The sequence below is a fragment of the Macaca thibetana genome, chromosome 12 (genome assembly GCF_024542745.1).
Source record: "Macaca thibetana thibetana isolate TM-01 chromosome 12, ASM2454274v1, whole genome shotgun sequence".
Taxonomy (NCBI): domain Eukaryota; kingdom Metazoa; phylum Chordata; class Mammalia; order Primates; family Cercopithecidae; genus Macaca; species Macaca thibetana.
Window position 1 is genome coordinate 40,633,611 of NC_065589.1, and position 17,052 is coordinate 40,650,662.

The window sequence follows — 17,052 nt, forward strand, 5'->3', positions numbered from 1 at the left end:
ATGGAGAAACCCTGTCTCTACTAAAAATACAAAATTAGCTGGTATGGTGGTGCATGCCTGTAATCCCAGCTACTAGGGAGGCTGAGGCAGGAGAATCGCTTGAACCTGGGAGGCGGAGGTTGCGGTGAGCCGAGATCACGCCATTGCACTCCAGCCTGGGCAACAAGAGCGAAATTCCGTCACCAAAAAAAAAAAAAAAAAAAAAAAAAAAAAAAAATTGAAAGAAAACAGAAAGTAACAAGTATTAATGAGGATATGGAGAATCTGGAACTCTTGTGCACTGCTGGTGGGAATGTAGAATGGTGTAACTAACTGCTATAGGAAATCCTATGGTAGTTCCTCAAAGAATTAAAAATAGAATTACCGTATAATCCAAACAATTCCACTTCTGGGTATATACATAAAATAACTGAAAACAAGGACATGAGCAGATATTTGTACATCCATGTTTATAGGGCATTGTTCACAACAGCCAAAATGTGGAAGCAACTTAAGTGTCTGTTGATGGAAGAATGGAAAACAAGATGTGGTGTATACATACAAGGGAATATTACTCAGCTTTACAAAAGAAGGAAATTTGGATATATGCTACAACATGAATTCACTCTTCTAATGAGTGAAGACATTATGCTAAGTGAAACAAGTTAGCCACAGAGGATACAACTGTATGCTTTCACTTATATGAAGTTCTTAGAATAGTCAAATTCACAGAGACAACAGAAATATGGTTGCAGGAGCTGGTGGCAGAGGGAAATGGGGATTTACTATTTGATGGATATGGAGTTCAGTTTAGCCAAGTGGCAAAACTCCTGGAAATAGATGATGGTAATGATTGTACAACAATGTGAATATACTTACTGCCACCAAACTGTACACCTAAACATGGTTAAAATGGTAAATTTCATGTTATATATATTTCGCTATGATAAAAAAGGCATCTACCTTATTAACCTGTTGTGAGGATTAAGTGAGTTAATAAGTGTAAAGCACTTAGAATGGTACTGATATAATACTAAGTTCTACATAAGTGTTAGCCCTTTCTTTTTTTTTTTTTTTTTTTTTTTTGAGACAGAGTTTCACTCTTTTTGCCCAGGCTGGAGTGCAATGGCGTGATCTCGGCTCACTGCAACCTCTGCCTCCCGGGTTCAAGCGATTCTCTTGCCTTAGCCTCCCGAGTAGCAGGGATTATAGGTGTGCACCACCACGCCTGGCTAATTTTTTTTGTGTTTTTAGTAGAGACGGGGTTTCTCCATGTTGGTCAGGCTGGTCTTGAACTTCTGACCTCAAGTGATCTGCCCGCCTCAGCCTCCCAAAGTGTTGGGATTACAGGCGTGAGCCACCATGCCTGGCCCCCGCCATTGTTACAAATATTCTGTTAGTTATACAAGGGAACAAATGAATGAAGTACATAAAACCTAGAGAAACAGGAGTGTACTGGATCATATATATAGCTTATTATAGAAATGCTACTTATCATCCAAATTAATTTTAATAAAAGTCTGATTTGCTCTCCTAGAATTACAAAGGGTTAGCTTAATGGATGTGTTGAAAGACTCAGGTCCACTTTTTAAACATACTGTTAAAGCTGGGGAGATGCTTCTTTTTCTCTGGGGCATGTGGAGTTTCCAAAATCAAGCCATCTAGGGGTTAAACATGGGGCTTTGGAGTCCGTTGTTGGGCTCCAATTCTAGCTTCACCACTTAGGTGTGTAATTTTGAGCAAACTAGTTAATGTCAAGCCCCAGGTTTCCTTCCTATAAAACAGAGGTAATGCTAGCACCTAGCTCTTAGGCTTGTGCAGATTGAATGAGGTTATACAGGTAAAGTGCCTGCCACACACTAAGCATTCAATAAGTTCAGCTGTTATTGACATTACCTTTGACCTCATAGTTGGAGTTGACCATGTTTCTCTCTGATCTTTCCTACTTCTAGGTTTGTTAAAGACTCCAAGTACAACGACTCAGGACCTGCTCCAATGGAGCACACTCAGAAAAAGGAGTGCAGGCAAATTGCTCTTTCTCCCCTTTGCTGCCTTGGTGCCTACTTAACACTGTTGACAGCCACCAGAGCACTTCCTACATTTTACCAACACCGTCAAACAAGTAGCAGGTTATTGATCGGGACTTGCAAGGAAACTTCACCTTCCTAATCTCTGGCTAAAAGGGTAACAGATAATTTATAATTCTCTCTCCTTTTCTATATTTTTCTAATTTATATAAAACCCCGATATTATTGTTAGAATGGGAAAAATAATTCAGAAGGCATATTTCTTACAGTATTTTCTACTTGATAAAATGGCTATCTGGGCTGGGTATGGTGACTCAGGCCTATAATCCCAGCACTTTGGGAGGCCCAGGCGGGAGGATCACCTGAGGTCAGGAGTTCGAGACCAGCCTGGGCAACATGCTAAAACCCTGTCTCTGCTAAAAATACAAAAATTAGCCAGGCATGGTGGCATGCACCTGTAATCCCTGCAACTCAGGAGGTTGAGGCATGAGAATCGCTTGAACCTGGGAGGGGGAGGTTGCAGTGAGCCAAGGTCACACCTCTGTACTCCAGCCTGGGTGACAGAGTGAGACTCTGTCTAAAAAAACAAAACAAAAAAAGGTAACCTAAAGGTTCCTTCGTGGGGGGACATTGGCTGAAAATAGCAATGAAAGAGTTAAATGCCTTGAGTATTAACATGCGGGGAGAAATTAGGCAGTACAGAATGAGTGGTGACTATTCAGTGGAACAAGGCTGACAATACTTTTAAACTTAACCAAATTTATAATGAAGATGGTAGTAGCAATATAGTTGGCCCTCGCATCTGTGGGTTCCCCATTTGTAGGTTCAACCAACCATGGATCAAAAATATGTGGAAAAAAACAATTAATAATAGCAATATAGACCAGACGCAGCAACTCACATCTGTAATCCAATACTTTGGGAGGCTGAGGTGGGAGCATTGCTTGAGCCCAGGAGTATGAGACCAGCCTGGGCAACATAGCGAGATCCCATCTCTACAAAAAATTTTTTAAAAATTAGTTGAGTGTGGTGGCACATGTCTATAGTCCTAGCTGTTTGGGAGGCTGAGGCAGGAGGATTGCTTGAGCCTAGGAGTTTAAAGTTATAGTAAACTACAATCATGCCACTGAACTCTAGCCTGGGCAACAGAGCAAAACTCTGTCTCCACACACACACACACACACACAAAATATATATATATATATATATATATATAAAATACTAATAAGAACAATGCAGTATAACAACTATTTGCAAAGTATTTACACTATATTAGGTATTATAAGCAATCTAGAGATGATTCAAAGTATATGGTAGGGTATGTGTAGGTTATATGCAAATACCATGCCATTTTATATAAGGGAGTTAAGCATCCTCGGATTTTGGTATCTTCAGGGATTCCTGGAAGTAATCGTGGTCCTTGGTTTTAAAATCAAGGGGTATCCTGGAATCCTGCAGATACCGAGGGACAATTGTACAATGTTGGTTGAAATCTGCTATAGTTATCTAAATCCTGTTTGTCTCTCAATGGAACAGAGAAGTGGCATGTCCTGTGAACTGAATTTTAAAACACATTATTTTAGGTACATTATTTAATCAATGTCTCATTGTTGGTATTTATCCTACCCCAAATTATGATTACTTAGGTTTTATAGCTATTTGATGTCTCAATAATGGGAAGCTGAATAAATTAAAGGCCTCAAGAAGAATGGTTTCAGCTTTAGAAATGCTAAACAAGATTTCATTCTGTTAAAAAACAACGAAAAACCAACCAAGCAACATATCTGTGTGTATCCAGAAGTCTAAGAATGCTGACCTCTGATTTCTTGACTTAACATTTATCTTTACCCATTAGGAGTTGGGCCATCAAGAAAGTTCAAGGGTGGATGTATGCTGAGCTATAAACTCCAGATGGGTTGCCACATGTGTGCTGTCAGATCCAGAGAGCTGGAGGTGCTGTGAGATGCTTTAAACCTTGACTTTCACCTTTCTGCAACAGGCTTCATTCTTACAGGTCTGGGTGGGGCCTGAGTCATGCAGGTTTCTTGATACACAGTCCAGCCAAGAACAGATCCTTCCGTCAGCAGCACTATTACTCTACCCCATTTTCCATCCTCACTTTGGCTCTTTGACTTTGAGTGTAGTGTTTTAAACTTTTGAACTATCGTATTTGGACAAAGAAATACTCACCCTAATGGACAGATGGTGTGGTTATTGGTGGACTCAATTTGCAGCACTTTTTGCCATTCCATTTTCCTCCCCGAAACCTCTCATCTTGATCTCTAGGGTCAACTGTCTACCTCTTTCAAAGCTATAGATTTTTATTTTATTTGTAAAATCCCATAGTTTAAAAAATATATTTGGTAGAAAGAAATGTATACATTAATATGTGGTTTATAATCCCACCACCCATGGTTTATGCCACAGTTGAAATTTGGGTGGATATCCTTTGGTGGATATATAATCAATTTTTTTTTTTTGAGACAGAGTTTCACTCTTGTTGCCCAAACTGGAGTGCAATGGTGCCATCTCGGCTCACTGCAACTTCTGCCTCCCGGGTTCAAGCAATTCTCCTGCCTCAGTCTCCCAAGTAGCTGGGATTACAGGCGTGCGCCACATGCCCAGCTAAGTTTTTGTATTTTTAGTAGAAACTGGGTTTCCCCATGTTAGCCAGGCTGGTCTCAAACTCCTGACCTCAGATGATCCACCCGCCTTGGCCTCCCAAACTGCTGGGATTACAGGTGTGAGCCACCACACCTGGTCAATAATCACTTTTTAAAAATCAGAATTATATTAGAGAGGTGATGTTTTCTATGTGGCCTAATCTCACATTCTGGTGCAGTGATTTACTTGGCTGTATAACTTTGAGTGAGTCACTCAAACTCTCTGTGCTTCTATTTCCTCACCTTTAAAGTGGATAATAATAGTACTTACTCCCAGGATTATTAGAAAGCATAAATGAGTTATACTTGGAAAGCACTTAGAATAGTGGCAAAAATACCATAACTACTCAAAAAAGGTTAATGAACATTGGTATTTTTATTATATGAATACATTTTTGTAATCTGCTTTTAAAAAATAAATTCTGAGTCAGGCATGGTGACTCACATCTGTAATCCCAGCACTTTGGGAGGCCGAGGTCGGTGGATTGCTTGAACCTAGGAGTTCGAGACCACTTGGGCAACAGAGCTAAACCCCATCTCTACAAAAATACACAAAGTTGGCCTGGCATGGTGACGTGAGGCAGCAGTCCCAGCTACCTGGGAGGCTGAGATGGGAGGATCACTTGAACCCGGGAGTTTGAGGCTGCAGTGTGCTGTGATGGTGCCACTGGCCACTGCATTCCAGCCTGGGTAACAGAGGAGACCCTGTCTCAAAACAAAACAAAAGAAAAACATTGTGTAGATTTTCTCATGTTATTCATGACTAACACATGACTTCATTGCTTGACCCAGGTCATTACATGATTTACCAGAGTTCATTTAATCAGTGTTCCATTGCTGGGCATATACTGTTTTCAGTGTTTTGCATGGTAAAGAACCCTGTAGTCCATGTTTTTCTGCATAAATCTTTGAACCTATATCTGATTATGTCCTAGGGCCAGCTCCTAAAAGTAGAATGTTGAATCAAAAGGTATCAGCCCCTTTTAGGCTTTGCCAAATTGTCCTCCAGAAATGTCATGTGAATTTGTACTTCTAACATGTGAGACTGCTGTTTCCCTATAGCTGTCCTGGCACTGGGTATTATGATTTTAAAAGTTTCTTGCCAGGCTGTTGTTTTCATAGTCAGATGGTACTCTCTATTTTCCAAAGCTTCTGAGGCGTTTCTTTTCTTTTTTTAGAATAATTTTTATTATTTTTATTTTGATAGAAACAGGGTCTCACTATGTTGCCCAGGCTGGTCTTGAACTCCTGGGCTCAAGCAGTTCTCCTGCCTCTGCTTCCCAGAGTGCTGGATTACAGGTATGAGCCACTGCACCCGGTGTGTTCTTTTTCTTTAATTCTAAGTCCCTTTTGAGTTGCTTCCCCTCCTCTTTTAATCTACTATGTCCTTTAATCTTAAACTCCAGCGCTGTACTCTCCCATACGTTTTCTTTTCTCTAATTTCTTCACACCATTTCCCTCTGTTCATGTGGAGTTAGACTATATATTCTGTTTTGTACAGATATGAGCTATAAATTTAGAAGATGGATATCACAGGAAGATAGTAACTTCTTTGTTTCATTGACACCAAATATAACCAAAAATGAAACTGACCCAAACTGACTCATCTACTTTATAAACTAATAAGATATCTGTTACCTGATTTAGCCTTATAGACAAGCATCTGAAAACGATGGAAGGTATTCTTACTCTGGGCAGTAAGTTAGCCTATATATCACTCAGTGTCCAACCAAGAAAATAGAAACTAAGTAAACACAGAAGGAATTTAATTTAGGGAATTGGTTGTACAGTTGATTGGAGAGCTCAGAAGCCAAACAGATGGGGGCGGGGGGGCAACACTGAGATCAGTAACATCAGGAAGTCAGCACCACACTTAAGCTAGAAAGACAGAGGGAGGAGGTGGTGGGGTCATCTGGAGGAGTCGGGGGTCACAGTGAGCCTGTCTGTTGAGAGCTGTATCACAGAGGTAATGCAGATGCTTCTTTTCACCTGAGGCAGAGGGGGAAGGGAGAAATAATGTGGTCTTCCTCTTCTTATCCCTCTCCAATCTCTTTTCAGTGTCTCCCATTGGCAAATTCAACCAGAAGCCAGTGAACACAGATGTTTGCGGAATTGTATATAGCCTGTGGTCAACCTGCCTGCGATGCAGAGCAGAGCAGGGGAAGGGAACAGAGGGAATCTGAGACAAACAGGTCACGACCAGGCTCAATGACCACTGGAGTCCCTTCAAGTCCACAAACAACAGGGCAGAGTGCAAAGTATGCAGGCCCTAGTGAGGTAGGCAGTCCTGGATTTGAATTCTGGCTTTGTCATTTAGTAGCTCTCTGGCCTTGGGCAAATCACTTATCTACCCTGAGCTTTAGTTTCCTCATCTATAAAAGGAGGCAAGAAAAACTATATTGAACAGGGTCATTGTAAGGATTAAATAAAATAATATTTAGCTATAACGCAACAGTAAGCATTCAATAATTGGTTTTCTTTTATTCAAGAATTTATTATTTTTAAGGCAAAGATCATTGGGTATTCGGCCAAGGTCATCAAGCTTCTCTATTTTGAAAGATGAAAAGAGGGCAGAGGAGTTTTTTCTTTTGGAAGCTCTGCCTGGCATGGGGGTAGTGATAAATTGTCCAACAATGATTCTAGGAGATGATCTAAGAAACATTGAAAATATCATGCATGACCAAGTCATTTATTCCACAAACATTTGTGGGTACTCTTTCTGGAAATGATTTAGACATGGTCCCCAGATGGGAAGAGATGTTAATCCATCAGGAATGACAGACAGTCAAAGAGATAAATCTCAGTGCATGATGGTATGGGAATATTTGCAGAGGAGGGAGGCATGGTCTGTCTCTGCCTAGGCAAGTGGGAGAAGGCTTCAGTGAGGAGATGGTATTTAAGTTGTGTTTTGAAGGATGGGTGGGAGCTTGCCAGCTGTAGAAGTGTGTGCAAAAATGGAGAGTCATGACAGGGCACAGGTGTTGAAGAATGATGAGCTAATCACATGGGTGGGGCCTTATGGCATCCATGATTGAAGTGGTACAGGAACAGGTGGGAAATGTGGCTAGACATTGAGCAGAAAAGCCAGTGTGTGAAAGGCCTGATAGAAGAAGCTGATGACTATTTTGTGGGAATGAAAAGTCAGTAGACACTTTTAAATTAGGGAGTCACCCACCATTTCTAACCTAGAATTTTACAAAGTGACACATCTTCCCAGACTATCTTATGGCCTCAGCCAAAGGGCTGATGCATGCAATTATATAAAGCAGGGGCGAGGTGCACATCTCACAAGACGTTAGGAAGTATGAATCAGAAAAATGAGCACAGGCGTTTTCCCTCAATATTATATTCAGGATGGAAAAAGTCATTAACTTATCCTGCAGACGCTGAAGGGCTCAAGGTAAATATTTAAAATGTTCTCCCTCTCATTTCCACAGAGCCAAGAACATCAGAGGTGGGATGATGATGCTTGTGGCTACGAGACAGGATTTCAAGGATCCTGCTGAAACGTCTGCTGGCCTGAATCTGTCGGAATGCTGAAAAGGACTTTGTGTTACTCTAACTGAAAGGAAAACACAAAATGATGATAATGTAGCCCTTTATGCTTTTCAGAACCCTTTCACATACATTATCTCATTTAAACTTCGTGACAATGGTGTGCAGCAGATAGGGCTAGGAGTACAGTCAATCTCATTTTAGAGATGAAGAAACAGAGGTCTGAGAGTTTCATACCTTCCCCGGGTCCAAGAAGTTATTACCAAAGCTGCACCTGGGTTTCTAGACATGTTGCCAGCACCTTCCCCAAACCCGAGGGAGTGCGCTGCCTACCTGTTGCCTTCCATATGCCAGGATGGCTTCTTGGAGGTCTTGAAGTGTGTGCAGTTCAAGATCCAGCTTCCTCCAGGGACCTTTGGGGCGGTAGAGGCCTTTTCTCCTCTCTTTGGGTGTCCATGCCGAAATGGCTAAACCTTCTGAGTAGAGGATCAGGGCACCCTTTCTAGTGCTGAAAGTTTTAGGGAGAAAGAGGCTCCAGGAGTGCTGGTTGGCATTGTTCTCGTCTTGAGGTTTGCTGACAGGAACGTAGTCTTCTGGGGACCTCCAGTTCAAGTAATCCTGCAATGAAAAGCAGCCACTTTGACGGAGCCACTGTGGAAGACTTTTCTATAGCAAATACTGCTTGTGCAAAGCCTCCGGCATTTTTGTGTTACTGATTTTCTCTGAATTGTTCACACAGTGTTATGGAACACAATTGCTCTTCTTAGCAACTGCCTTTTCTCTCCACATTTCAAAATTAGTGGAACCCAGGGCATGGTTCTATTTCACCCCATAAACTTTCAGGAGAGTCATGTATGGCCAGAGGATTAACTTAGCTTGCGTGTAGGTTACAGGCCAGTTAAAGTTTCCTGGTATGCAAGTAAGCGATCAGAATTATTAAGGGCAGCAGATAACTTTGAAATTAGACCTGGACTAGCTGGCAGTTGAAATAGGAGCATTCCAAGCCACTACCACTTCAGCTGTACGTGGGGAGAATTTCTACACATTCCAGATGCTATGCAACATTACCTAATTTGGCTATTTAGGGGCCTATAAAGCGGTTACATATTTTGTAGGTAAGTAAATGCCATTGGCCATACAGGTCCTTTGAAACTTTATACGCCTTTTAACACAGCAAAGGTCAAATATCATGACAAAGTACCATGACAATGGAAATCTCTGTATGACCCCCAAATTTGCAAAGTATCCCCAATAGATTTCTTATTCCTGGCAGGATTCAGTGAAATAAAATTCTAGTATAACAGGGGAATTTTGCCACCTCTTTAAAATCTTCTAAAATGAGTGGGTTTTTTTCTTTTTTGCCTATATTAAATATGAGTCCTGTGGGTTGAATTCCAGAAAGTTCAAGGAAGCCATTGAAATGGCATGATCACACACAGCATTTCAACCGCAGAGCATGACTTCCAAAAACCAAACAACCATCAGCTTGCCTAGAACCCAGGTGGAAATTCTGGTCTTGCACCAAACCATCCAAATTCCAGACAATCTGGAATCTCCTTTGGTCCAAGCAAAGACAGCTATAAGGGGAAAGATGAGGGCCCCAGAGGCAATCTCGGTGTGTCAGGAAAACGGCGTTATTTTCTTGAGTTTCATAAAGGAGGAAGGACCATCTTCCAGTGACCCCGCCACCTCACTAACAACACAAACCAAGACACACATGGTTTACCTCCCAAGTGGAAACATAGAGCATTCCTCTCCCACCTCCAAAATGTGCCTTTCTTCAGCTGTGAGACTCACCTCTGGTTCAAAGTAGACTTCTAACTTCTGTTTGTCCTGGCCCAGCTTCCCGTGGCCCCGACTCAGGAGGGAGAGCGTGAACATGTTTGCCTCTGACCACCCCTTCTCAAGGGCAGTCCATCTTGGTTCTGAAGGCTGAAATCTGGTCACACCTCAAGATTTCCAGAGCTCACAGCAAGCCCAAGAAGACCACAAACACAGGGCCTTTTATTAAATACATTTTTCCCTCTCGCAGCAGCTTCTTAATAACAACCAGTCACACAGTTTAGACAGTGTGTGTCTTTGTGGAGAGAAAAAATAAACCGCACAGCCAGCCTCCTCAAGCCCTGGATTGTCTACTCTCTGGGCGACCCGTCTCTCCCCTTCTCCTGAGCTCTTGTTGTCCCTTGGTCCCGGTGGCTCTGTTACCAGCCGTGTGCATCTACAGAGCTCGGCCACAGCACCATCCTTCTTGTCTGAGCGGAGGTTGTTTCCTGGTTGCTATGGCAGCACCGGGAAATGAAGTCCCTTAAACTAACCCAGGCAAGGCAGAGAGGTGCCCGGTGCAGTGTGCAGTCCCCGGGGATGGGGGTGGGGATCAAATGGACACTGAAGGGACCAGGCTCAGGTTGCAAGTCTCATTTGCACGGGGTGGGGACCTTGTTGGGGTACTTTTTCTGTTATTGTTGTCATCCTGTTTTTAGAAAGCGTCTTTCCCTCTCTCCTGATATGTGAGCCTGTCACTGTCAACTAACCATTAACAGAGCCAGGGTGTCATCTAGGTCACCTAAAACCACCTGTGACTTTTTCCTTGGCTGAGCTCCATCATCCCCTTGACTGGACACGAGACCTCATTATGGTAGTTGCTGCTTTGCCTGAGCGGGAGACACTGGGATTCTCTAGCTTCCTTTGCATACTTGGTTTTCAACTGGGCAACCTATCCCCAGATGGGGGTGCTCTGGAAATGTGGGGGGGGGACATTTTGGTTGTTGCAATGATTGGGGGTCCTGCTGGCATTGAGCAAGCAGAGGCCCCAGATGCTAAATGTTCTACATTGCGTGAAATTCCCACATAGTGATGAACTGTCCCACTAGAATGCCAGGAGCACCCGCTTTGAGAAGCACTGTGTAGCCTGGGATGCTTGGGTCTCTTTGGCAGTGACATTGTGACGAGCACAGACAGAAGGCAAGAGGGTCAGGAAACAAAAAGACCGCTTAGCTGGGGATCTAGGAACCTGCTCAAGCCTTGAAAAGCAAACTGCCTGTTAGTGGTCAGCTAAACTACCCTGGCAGTCTTGTGGGAGTGCCCCCTGCTGGCCTGTGTGAAGAAGCACAATGGGCTACAAGCCCACTTACCTTTTTGATCTTCTTATGTGGCACTTTCCCCTCCCCCTCCGACCCCCCCCCCCCAACCAAGCTCAAGTCTCCTGAGAAAGAAACGGAGGTTCTGGTGTAAAATAAAATAGGATTTATTATGGGGAATCAAGACAGCGAATGAGTGAATGCAGAGGCTCGAAACAGAATTTAATCAAAACCACAATGAGAAACCACTTCCCACCTACTAAGATGGCTACTATTTAAAACAAAAACAAAAACAGAAAATAACAAGTATTGGTGAAAATATGGAGAAATTGAAAACCTTGTGCATTGCTGTTGGAAATGCAAAATGGCACAGCCTTTGTAGAAAATGGTATGACGGTTTCTAAGAAAATTAAACAGAATTACTGTGCCACCAGTAATTCCACTTCTGGGTCTGTATACCCAAAGGAAGTGAAAGCAGGGTCTCAAAGAGATATTTGTATACTCATATGCAGAGCAAAATTGTTTATAAGAGTCAAAAGGTGGAAGTAACTCAAGTGTCCATTGACAGATGAATGAATCAACAAAATGTAGCATATGCATACAATGTAGTATTATTCAGCCTTAAGAAGGAAGGAAATTCAGTCGGGCACCATGGCTCATGCCTGTAATCCCAGCACTTTGGGAGGCCGAGGCGGGCGGATCACCTGAGGTCAGGAGTTCGAGACCCAACTACTTGGGAGGCTGAGGCAGGAGAATCGCTTGAACCTGGGAAGTGGAGGTTGCAGTGAGCCGAGATCATGCCACTGCATTCCAGTCTGGGCAACAGAGTTGAGACTCCATCTCAAAAAAAAAAAAAAAAAAAAAAAAAAGGAAGGAAATTCAGACACATGCTACAACATCCATAAACCTTGAAGACATTACCCTAAACAAAGTAAGCCAATCATGAAAGAACAAACATTGTATGATTTCACTTATGTGAAGTACCTAGAGTGGTCTGATTCATAGAGACAGAAGGTTGAATGGTGATTGACGGGCTGGCAGGGAGAGGGGAATGGAACATCACTGTGTAGTGGGTACAGAGTTTCAGTATGAGAAGATGAAAAAGTTCTAAAGCTGGATTCACAACAATATGAATATGCTTAACGTCAATGAACTGTAAACTTAAAAATGTTGAAATGGTCCACTTGAGCCAGTGCAGTGGCACACACCTGTAATCCCGGCTACTCTGGAGGCTGAGACAAGAAGATCCCTTGGAGGCCGGGCGCGGTGGCTCAAGCCTGTAATCCCAGCACTTTGGGAGGCCGAGACGGGCGGATCACGAGGTCAGGAGATCGAGACCATCCTGGCTAACACTGTGAAACCCCGTCTCTACTAAAAAATACAAAAAACTAGCCGGGCGCGGTGGCGGGCGCCTGTAGTCCCAACTACTCGGGAGGCTGAGGCAGGAGAATGGTGTGAACCCGGGAGGCGGAGCTTGCAGTGAGCTGAGATCCGGCCACTGCACTCCAGCCTGGGCGGCAGAGCGAGACTCCGTCTCAAAAAAAAAAAAAAAAAAAAAGAAGATCCCTTGGGCCCACGAGTTTGAGATCAGCCTTAGTGACATTGTGAGATCTCATCTCTAAAACGAAAATAAATTTATGTTACATATATTTTACTACAATTAAAATTTTTTTCTGGCTGGCTGTGGTGACTCATGCCTGTAATCCCAGCACTTTGGGAGGCCAAGGCAGGTGGATCACTTGAGGTCAGGAGTTTGAGAACAGCCTGCCCAACATGGTGAAACCCCGTCTGTACTAAAAACACAAAAATTAGCTAGGCATGGGGGTGTGCACCTGTAATCCCAACTGCTTGGGAGGCTGAGGCGCAAGAATTGCTTGAACCTGGGAGGTGGAGGTTGCAATGAGCCGAGATGGCGCCACTACACTCTAGCCTGGGCAATAGAGTGAGACTTGGTCTCAAAAAAAAATTTTTTTTTAATTGTATAGCAAAACATAAAAAAGAAAACACTGAATTCAGCGCTTTATAATCTGAAAACTGATTGGTCAGTATTATCATGGAGTGACTGCCTCACAGTAGGTGAGATAAAATCCAAGAAACCCAGGGTTCCAAATAGTTTCTGAGGTCTTAGGCTACGGTTGCTCCCTCCCTTCCCCTTCCCTATCCCTTTGAAGTGCAAAAAGGGCCCTTAAACAAAACTTTGTCGAGAGATTACTATATTCCAGACACGATCCCTGAACTCCAGGCGGTCCTGATACCTGAAATATGACATGACAGCTGTGTTAATGGAGGTAGAGTGAAGTAGGTGCTCTAGGAAAAGAGGTGAAGGCCTGTGCATGGGGAGAGTGGGGAATGGATGGTGGCAGGCATTGTGGAAGGGTGCCAAGATGAGGAGGTTTAGAGGTGGGCTTTGGAAAACAGCAGTTCACTGGGAAGATGTGAGAGAATGGTGAGGAGGGAAGATAAAAAAGGATATTGCAGGAGGCAGGGACAGAAAAGTTTGAGATCTCTGGGGAAGGGGTGATTTCTCTGTTGTGATCAAAACTGCAGGTCAGCGAGGAGCGGTGGCTCACTCCTGTAATCCCAGCACTTTGGGAGGCTGAGGTGGGTGGATCACCTGAGGTCAGGAGTTCGAGACCAGCCTGGCCAACATGGTGAGACCCTGTCTTTACTAAAAATACAAAATTAGCTGGGTGTGGTAATGCATGCCTGTAATCCCAGCTACTCAGGAGACAAGGCTGGAGAACTGCTTGTACCCAGGAGGCGGAGGTTGCAATGAGCTGAGATTGCGCCATTGCATTCCAGCCTGGACGACAAGAGTGAAACTCCATCTCAAAAAACAAGAAGACAAAAAAACAGGCCAGGCGCTGTGGCTCACACCTGTAATCCTAGCACTTTGGGAGGCTGAGGTGGGCGGATCACAAGGTCAGGAGTTCGAGACCAGCCTGGCCAATACGGTGAAACCCCATCTCTACTAAAAATACAAAAATTAGCTGGGTGTGGTGGCACATGCCTGTAATCCCAGCTACTCAGAAGGCTGAGGCAGGATAATCACTTGAACCTGGGAGGAGGAGGTTTACAGTGAGCCGAAATTGTGCCACTGCACTCCAGCCTGGGCGACAGAGTGAGACTCCATCTCAAAACAAAAATAAAAACAAAAAAGAAAACAAAACTGCAGGCCATGTGGACAGAGATGCAAGGACAGAGGTCAGCTGGCCAAGGCCATGAAGGCTGCATACACTGTGCTGAAGCATTTTGGATTTTAATCTTCAGGTAGGTTTGTTGTTGTTGTTGTTTTGTTTTTTACATTGCCCAGGATGGTCTTGAACTTCTGGGCTCAAGTGATCCTCCTGCCTCAGCTTCTCAAATAGAAACCACATGGAACAGAAGATAGATGCTGTTCAATGGCCACCTCCCCAGCACATTCAGGAATGTATCCCTTGTTCCAAAGTGCTTGGAGTAAATGAATACCACTCTGGAGAAGCAGCCTATGTGACACTGTCAGAACCTTTATCCCTCTTTAAAAGGAAGTGTAATTGTGTTTTCTAGAATTTTATTCATCTTTAGGGGCAATCTGTAAGGAGAGTCCGTGGTGTTGCCCTTGTTACCTTGGTATGACAGGCGTGAGTCCTTTGCACCGCCAGGTAGGTTTTATTAAAGCAGGTGGGTGATATGATTCCATCTGGGTTTTTAGAAAGATAACCCTGAGAAGTTTATAAAGGATGGATAGAAGGAAGAATCCTTATCTCATCAACCTCTGGGTGAACTTTCAAGACTTGCAACCCGGGCCAGTCTTCTCTTGGATATGAATGAACTTGTCAAATAGGTCAGGAAAAATCACCAGCTAAGTGGTCTTTGAATAAGACAGAAGGGGAAACTCTATACCAGCTGCAAAGAAAGATAAATCTTGCTGTTTTGAAAGTGCCATTGCTCAAGAAAGAGAGAAAAGTAGCATAAGAGGAACTTAATGGAGCCCTTGGGACTTGAATGAGAACCACTATCGTTAGCCAAGGGAAGGCTCCAAGTTTCTCCAGTGGAGACTCTTTCTCTGAACTCACCTGACTTTGAAATGTTAACTCATCTATACATAGTGAACCAGGGCCCCAAGAAGTGCTCTTTCTGAGTCTGGATTGAGTGAGCATACCACCTAGGAAAATGCCTAGGAGTCCACCTGACCCTTCCAAGGCTGTGACAAGCCCTCCAGGTCTCTGCGGCAGCAGTAATCTGTAAGCAGCCAGACCACAACCTAAAGTGGGCCTCTCCTAAACCATGGTGTTTACATCTATGCTGTTTAATATGGACAATGAACAGATCCACAGATCAATTAATAGTCATTTAAAAGCATTTACTCAGTCCCCACAACAGTTTATAGAAAGTACATTTAGAAAGCAATCCAGGTTATTGCTATTCTAAAGTGCTTGGGGATCCCAGATGAAAGGCCCTTGTAACTGGAAAGTATTTATAACTCAAGAAGAACCCCTCCACACCCATGTTATACAACACCAACACCATCTCCTGGCACGCCTGACCTGTCAGCCCATGCAGCATGTCTGTTTGAATTACACTGTAACTTCTATAGGGTGGAGACCTTGTTTTTATGGTTTGTAAAACATCATGAATAACCATGGCACTCTGTAAATAAATAGAAACCACATGAAACAGAAGATAGATGCTGTTCAATGGCCACCTCCCCAGCACATTCAGGAATGTATCCCTTGTTCCAAAGTGCTTGAAGTAAATGAATGCCACTCTGGAGAAGTGGCCTATGTGATACTGTCAGAACTTTTATCCCTCTTTAAAAAGAAGTATAATCGTGTTTTCTAGTATTTTATTCATCTTTAGGGGCAATCTACAAGGAGAGTCCTTGGTGTTGCTCTTGTTAACGAAAGAGTAAAGATCAGTGCACAGAGAGATGAAATGATTTGCAGAAAGCCATAGAGCAAACCAGAGGTGAAATGGGACCTTGTCCAAATTTGGTTCCAATTTCAGCCTGTCTTTCATCCTGTAATACTTCTGCAATAGAGTAGTAGCAGCTCTTCATAAGAAGCCCATGGCTCTCAGAGAGCAGGTATGACCTTGGCCCCCACTACCTGCTTCAGCCATGAAGCTGGTGACTGGGCCCTGGACCTCTGGTCTGGCTGCTATGACTACTTCGAAGCACTCAGATCTCCCCAACCTTGCTTCTCTTAAGTTCACTTTGCAAATCTAGTTGGAAGGGAGTCTAGAAAATAAAGTTTTCTGCTTTCTAGCTCTTGCACCAGAGGGAATGTAGAATAAAAGTTGATAGAGCCAACTACAATTATCTACCATAAGCACCAAAAACAAGTTGTATGAGAAAGTCAAAACAAAAGATTTTTTAAAATATGGGCTGTGAGACTGGGCATGGTGGCTCATGCCTGTGATCACAACACTTTGGGAGGCCGAGGTGGGAAGATCGCTTGAGCTCAGGAGTTCAAGAGCAGTTTAGGCAACATGGCAAAATCCCTCTGTCTGTACAAAACATGCAAAAATTAGCCAGTCTGTCTACAAAAAATAAAAAAATTAGCTGGGTGTGGTGGTGCAGGCCTGTAGTCCCAGCTACTCTGGAGGCTGAAGTGGGAAGATTGCTTGAGCGCAGGAGGTAGAGGCTGCAGTGAGCTGTGATCGCACCGCTGCACTCCAGTCTGAGAGACAGAGCAAGATCCTGTCTCAAAAAAAATTAAAAAGATGGGCCATGTACATGACAAGCAGCAATGCCTTACATTATTAAGGCTCTTTCCATTTGCTTGTGTTTTATGTCCCAAGTAGACTTTAAGTCTTTGGAAGGTAGAGACT

At 43.4% G+C, this 17,052-nt stretch overlaps 1 protein-coding gene and 1 long non-coding RNA gene across 3 annotated transcripts in view; one reads left to right on the forward strand and one right to left on the reverse strand.

Annotated features, from left to right (window-relative positions):
* The window catches only part of LOC126932213 (uncharacterized), a 54,172-nt gene extending 52,083 nt beyond the window's left edge, over positions 1-2,089 (forward strand). The window contains exon 3 of the long non-coding RNA XR_007718133.1: positions 1,932-2,089. This is a non-coding gene — a long non-coding RNA (uncharacterized LOC126932213). The remainder of the gene's footprint in view (positions 1-1,931) is intronic.
* KIAA2012 (KIAA2012 ortholog) overlaps positions 1-10,420 on the reverse strand; it is a 139,823-nt gene extending 129,403 nt beyond the window's left edge. For both annotated transcript variants that reach the window (XM_050750808.1, XM_050750807.1), the window contains exons 1-2: positions 9,962-10,420; positions 8,498-8,782 (exon numbers count right to left, since the gene is read on the reverse strand). In XM_050750808.1, coding sequence (XP_050606765.1) covers positions 8,498-8,782; positions 9,962-10,045 — 369 coding nt within the window. In that variant the 5' untranslated portion in view covers positions 10,046-10,420. The remainder of the gene's footprint in view (positions 1-8,497; positions 8,783-9,961) is intronic.
* Positions 10,421-17,052: the final 6,632 nt, after the last annotated feature.